Source organism: Ahaetulla prasina, chromosome 16, assembly GCF_028640845.1.
Source record: "Ahaetulla prasina isolate Xishuangbanna chromosome 16, ASM2864084v1, whole genome shotgun sequence".
Lineage (NCBI taxonomy): Eukaryota > Metazoa > Chordata > Lepidosauria > Squamata > Colubridae > Ahaetulla > Ahaetulla prasina.
The window spans coordinates 10,866,230-10,872,229 of NC_080554.1; the positions used below are offsets into that span (position 1 = coordinate 10,866,230).

The 6,000-nt window shown below is 54.0% G+C and overlaps 1 protein-coding gene across 5 annotated transcripts in view; it reads left to right on the plus strand.

The window, feature by feature from the left end:
- CIZ1 (CDKN1A interacting zinc finger protein 1) overlaps window positions 1–6,000 on the plus strand; it is a 28,252-nt gene extending 22,252 nt beyond the window's left edge. Inside the window, exons 9-15 of one of the 5 annotated variants that reach the window (XM_058159609.1) lie at window positions 531–652; window positions 1,585–1,669; window positions 2,571–2,684; window positions 2,817–2,981; window positions 3,419–3,488; window positions 3,881–4,002; window positions 5,374–6,000. In XM_058159609.1, the coding sequence (XP_058015592.1) occupies window positions 531–652; window positions 1,585–1,669; window positions 2,571–2,684; window positions 2,817–2,981; window positions 3,419–3,488; window positions 3,881–4,002; window positions 5,374–5,859 (1,164 nt within the window). In that variant the 3' untranslated portion in view covers window positions 5,860–6,000. Of the gene's footprint in view, window positions 1–521; window positions 653–1,584; window positions 1,670–2,570; window positions 2,685–2,816; window positions 2,982–3,418; window positions 3,489–3,880; window positions 4,003–5,373 lie in introns of all 5 variants that reach the window. The other 4 variants (XM_058159608.1, XM_058159606.1, XM_058159611.1 and 1 more) reach the window with 4 other exon arrangements.

Genomic DNA, 6,000 nt, shown 5'->3' on the forward strand with positions numbered 1-6,000 from the left:
TCCCCTCCTCTTTTCATCCTTCCCCTCTTCTCTTGTCCCCCTCCTTTCCTCTCCTTTCTTTCCATCCTTTCTCTTCTCTTCTCTTCTCTTCTCTTCTCCCCTCCTTTCCTTTCCTTTCCTCTCTCCTCTCCTCTTTTCATCCTTCCTCTCTTCTCCTCCTTTCCTTTCCTCTCTCCTCTCCTTTTCCATCCTTCCTTTCTTCTCTTCTCCCCTCCTTTCCTCTTCTTTCTTTCCATCCTTCCTTCTCTTCTCTTCTCGTCTCTTCTCCTTTCCTTTGCTTTCCTTTCCTTTCCTCTCCTTTCCTCTTTTCATCCTTTCTCTCTTCTCTTCTCCCCCTCCTTTCCTTTCCTCTCCTCTCCTCTCTTCTCCCTTCCCCTCCTCTTCTCTCTCTCCTTTCCTTCCTTCCTTTCTTCCTTCCTTCTTTCCTTTCTTCCTTCCTTCTTTCTTTCTTTCTTTCTTTCTTTCTTTCTTTCTTTCTTTCTTTCTTTCTTTCTTTCTTTCTCACACTTGTCTTGCTCCAGAATTTCCAGACTCACCTGTCAGGAGTTCAACACCTGCAGCGGCTTCAGGAAGTCCAGGAGAGAAGCACCGTTTGCCTCGTCTCCCAGCTGCCTTTGGGAAAGGAACCGGCGATGCCAGCAGAGACAGACGGGTAGGTGGGCAGCATGCAATTCAAGAACCTCAACACACACAGACACGTACACACCGCTGACACACACGCAGTGAAGGTTCGTTGTGACCCAGGCCCAAGTAGGTAGTATCAGACGCAATCAGTTCGAAAACAAAGAGACTTTATTAGAACAGCTGAGAATTAAACTCATTCTCGGCGTCGTCCAAACTAAATCAAAGCAAATTCCTCATAATACAATTCTTCAGTCTTATCACCAATCTTGGTCTAATTAGGCAAACTGCCAAAGGCTTTTCTTGGCAAAAGTTCAGACGCAGAAGACGCCGACAAGAAATAAATGCAGCAAGACAAGGCTATCAATGTTGTTTTCCGGCAAAGAGCCCAAATGCCGTTGCTGGTCTTTTAAGCCTTATGGGAGGGGCCAATCATCTCTTGGCCCTACTCCCGAGTTGTCCACTTTGCTTGAGCTGCTCTTGCCTTCTGGCAGCTCTTCTCATGCGTGCATTAGGAACAGGCTCCTCCTGTTCCTCTGCCTCACTACTGTCAGCCTCTGGAGGCTCCGGAGTCCGCACATCACTCCCCGATGGCCCTGGCCCCATCTCTGCCTCTGACGCAGAGCCTTCATCCGGGCCTTCCGCAGCCTCCAGGACTGGCCCATGTTCTTCCTCAGTCTCATCGCTGTCCGACTCCGTTGCCAGCTCCGCAGGCTGCTGGCGGATCACAACAATGCCTTGCTCTGGAGCAAGAACCAGACTTGGAAATCCTCCGGGTTGCAAACGAAAGAAAATCAAGCAGCTTTCCTTCCGATGGAGCCGTTGGCTCTCTCGGGCCAAAGGATGAGATGGTTATCGGAGAGCTTGGGAGGGGTAAGGGGGAGGATGGGAGGGGGGCTGAAAGGAGGCCGAGAAACCCTTCTGGGTTTTCTGGTTTCCTTGAGAGGTTTCCCTTCCTTGCAGGGAGAGCCAGCAGCGCTGGTGTAATACCTGCCAGGTGAACTTCAAAGGTGACCTCATCAAACACCGGAGGACTCAGGAACACAAGGTAAAGGGCACCTGGATTCAGCAGGTCAAGGGCTCCTGGATTTTGGGAAAGTGGCAGAAAATTGTTCAGCTGACCTAAATATCCCTCCTTTCCTCCCTCTTCTTCGTTTCCTTCTTTCCTTCCTTGCTTTCCTTCCTCCCTTCTTTCCTCCCTCCCTCCCTCCTATTCCCAATCCCTTCCTCCCTCTCCTTCCTCCCTCCTATTCCCAATCCCTTCCTCCCTCTCCTTCCTTCTTTCCTTCCTTGCTTTCCTCCCTCCCTCCCTTCTATTCCCAATCCCTTCCTCCCTCTCCTTCCTTCTTTCCTTCCTTCCTTCCTTTCCTCCCTCCCTTCTATTCCCAATCCCTCCCTCCCTCTCCTTCCTTCTTTCCTTCCTTCCTTTCCTCCCTCCCTCCTATTCCCAATCCCTTCCTCCCTCTCCTTCCTTCTTTCCTTCCTTCCTTTCCTCCCTCCCTCTTATTCCCAATGCCTTCCTTCCTCCCTCTTGTTTTCTTGCTTCCTTCCTCCCTCCCTCCTATTCCCAATCCCTTCCTCCCTCTCCTTCCTTGTTTCCTTCCTTCCTTTCCTCCCTCCCTCCCTATTCCCAATCCCTTCCTTCCTCCCTCCCTCCCTTCTTTCCTTCCTTCCTCCCACTTCCTTGTTTCCTTCCTTCCTCCCTCCCTCCCTCTTCCTTTCTTCCTTCCCTTCCTTCCTTTCCTTCCTTTCCTTCCATCCTCCCTCCCTTCTATTCCCAATCCCTTCCTTCCTTTCATTCCTCTCTCCCTTCTATTCCCAATGCCTTCCTTCCTCCCTCCCTCCCTTCCACTCCCAATCCGTTCCTCCCTCCCTCCTATTCCCAATCCCTCCCTCTCCTTCCTCCGTCCCTCCCTCCCCCCTTTTCCTCCTCCCCTCTCTCGCCTCAGCTGGCCAAACGCTTCCTGCGCCCCTTCTGCACCGTCTGCATCCGTTACTTCAAAACTCCCCGCAAGTTTGTGGAGCACATGAAATCCTTGGAGCACAAGCAGAAGGCTAAAGAGGTCAGAGGTTAAACAAACAAACAAAAATGGGGTGGGGTGCAGGGAGGGGTCCAGGGCCTTCTCGAACCCTCTTTCTTCTTGCCATCTGCCTCTCCCTCCCTCCTGACTCCCTCTTTTCCCGCACCTGGCCAGGTGAGGCTGGGCGAGAAAGACCTGGGCAGTCCCGAGGACTCCGAAGAACTGATAACGGTGGACGCCGTGGGATGCTTTGAAGAGCAGGACGACGACGATGACGAAGAAGACGAGGAAGCAGGGGAGGGGCCTCAACTAGATCCAGCGGAGGCTGTGAATCAACAGGTAAGGGAGGGCCTTCTCAGCAGCTCCGTTTATTTGCAGGGAGGAAGAGCAGAGCCAAAGGGGCTGGCCAGGAAATTTAGAAATGGGCTTTATTCAGATATTTATAGCGCCCCGCTGCCTTACAAAAGGAGGGGGGGTCAAGTTATTTTCCAAAGCACCCAAAGGCCAGACAAGGAACAATGGATGGAAACTGATCAAGGAGAGATTCAAATATACAAATAAGGAGGAATTTTCTGACAGTGAGAACAATCAACCCGTGGAACAGAAGTTGCCTTTAAAAGTTGTGGGAGCTTCATCCCTGGAAGCTTTCAAGAAGAAACTGGACTGAAATCTGTCGGAAATGGTGTAGGGTCTCCTGCTTGAGCCGGGGGAGGTGAGGGGTTGGACTAAATGACCTACAAGGTCCCTTCCCACTCTGTTAATCATCCCCCTTTCAGGTTGGGCAACGAGAAACGTCTGTGGAAGACCCAGGAGGAAACGCCGAGTATTGTCCGGACACGGTCTATGGTAAGAGAAGCGAGTTGGCACCCCGTGTTGTATCTTTGTGTGTGTGTTTGTGTCTGTGTGTCTTTTTCCTCTTTCTCTTGCTTTTCCCCCTGCAAGAGGCTCAACAGGTAGGCAAACACCTCCTGGTTTGAAAAGCCCCCCCCCTCCACATCCCCTCCCCCACTCCTCTCCAATCCTGCCCGCCTTCCTTAACGTTGTCCTCCTTCGGTAGTCCTTGGCTTACGGCCACCGTTTTGAGCCCAGCGTTTTCTGTTGCTAAGTGAGACATTTGTTCAGCGAGTTCGGACCCCGAAGAGCTGCAGTGCTGCCTTTTGTGCTCCTCCTGAGGGTTTTATGCTTTCTTGATCCGTGCCTTCCCTTTCTCCCCCCTCCCTCCCTCCCTCTTCTGCCAGGCCTGGATTTCCTGGTACCCGTGGCAGGATTCTTGTGCCGGCTGTGCCACAAATTCTATTCGAGCGACTCGGCCATGCGGCTCACCCACTGCAAGTCCCGGATGCATTTTGAGAACCTGCAGGTTAGTGCTTCCTTCCTTCCTCCCGCTCCCCCTCCTTCCCTCCCTCCCTCCTTCTCATCCCCATCTCTCTCCTTCCTTCCTCCCTCTTTCCCTGCCTCCTGTCGTGTCGCACTCCCCCTCCGACGACCAGGTCTAGGAAGTTCATGTCAAGCGGGGCAACGAAGCCTCTGCAGCTTGTCAAATTCCTTCAAGGTTTCTCAGGGCAGGCAGGAGTCCAAGTTGTGACTTCAGCAAACTAGATGAGACTTTGCTTGACTCAAGGTTGGAATGCCAAAAGCAGGTCCTTTATATAGGCTGTGGGTATATAGGTGTGGCTCCATGACTCAGCATTTATCCAGGCCTGCCCCACCCTTCCTTTTGCTGGCGTCGCCTCTCAGATCTCCGGAAGCGAGGATCCTCCCACACTGAATTCTCTTCAGCTGGATCTGCTGTCAGTAATTCCAGCCCGTGGCTGGCTTCCTGCTCACACGCTGTAGGAGTGAGGTTTATCAGGTTTGGTTGTTCATTCCTGGAATCCTCTCGGGGCATGGGGCCAGGGCCGGGGGCTGGAGGCATGACAGGCCGTTCATCTTCATTATCAGACTTGGAGTCTGATAACAGGCCCGGGTGTAGACGGGGAGGGGTCGGCTGAGGAGAGGAGGGAGGACGAGGCACAACACCTCCCTTCTTCCTTCCTCTTTCCCTGCCTCCCTCCTTTCCCATCTTCCTCCCTCCCTCTTCTTCCCTGCCTCTCTTCTCCTTCTCATCCCCATCTCCCTCCTTCCTCCTTCCCTCTCCTTCCCTGCCTTCCTCCTTTCTCATCTTCCTCCCTCCCTTCTTCCCATCTTCCTTCCTCTCTCCTCCTTCCCTGCCTCCCTCCTTCTCATCCCCATCTCCCTCCTTTCTTCCTCCCTCTTTCTCATCTTCCTCCCTCCCTCCTTCTCATCCCCATCTCCCTCCCTCTTGCCTCCCTCCCTCCTATCTTCCTTCCTCTCCTTCCCTGCCTGCCTCCTTCTTTCTCATCTTCCTCCTTCCTTCCTCCCTCTCCTTCCCTGCCTCCCTCCTTCTCTTTCTCATCTTCCTCCTTCCCTGCCTCCTTCTCATCCCCATTTCCCTCCTTCCTCTCTCCTTCTTTCCCATCTTCCTTCCTTCCTCTCTCCCTCCTTCCTTCCCCTTTCCCTGCCTCCCTCCTTTCCCATCTTCCTCCCTCCCTCTTTCCTTCCCTGCCTCTCTTCTCCTTCTCATCCCCATCTCTCTCCTTCCTCCCTCCCTCTTTCCCTGCCTCCCTTCTTCTTTCCCATCTTCCTTCCTCCCTCCTTCTTTCTCATCTTCCTCCTCCTCATCCCCATCTTCCTCACTCCCTCAGTGGTGGGTTTTTTTTTCTGCCTGCAGCGATACAGGGCCTCCCGGCTCCAGGCTACGGCCGGACAGACAGAGACCCCCTCTCAGCTGACTGACCCCCAACCTCCCTCCACGACCAAAGCGCACGATCCAGAAGAGGCCGTTACCGGACAGCAGAGGATCCCGCCCCCTTGCGAGTCCCCCGAGGTCATCCAGACGTGTTCGGGGTACTTTGAAACGGAGGATATCTGCGGAGTCCTGGTCATCGACGAGAGAAGCCAGCCGTCCTCGCCGCGGAGCAGCAGTTCCGTGGGGCAAGACGCCGAGGAGTCAGGCGAGGGGGCCAGACTGCACCCCCTGGAAGAACAGTCCGGCTTGGAAATTCAGCAAAAAGCGGCGGTAGATTCTGCGTCAACGGAGCCGGGGGTAGCCGAACCGAGCGAAGGACCAGCCAGCCAGGATGGAGCGCCTTCCACGCCGGCCGAAGAAGAGACGGTCTGCACCCCCCGGCGGTCCAGCCGGCGCAGGGCGAGATGAGAGCGGAGGCAAAACTATTTCCCCCCCCCCCACTGTAGTTTCTCCCCACCCCACCCCCGAGAGTTTCTTCCCTCCCGTCGCCTTCCACTTTTAGCAAAAGAGAAACATTCTAGTTTTCCTAGTTGGTTGTTTTCAAAAATA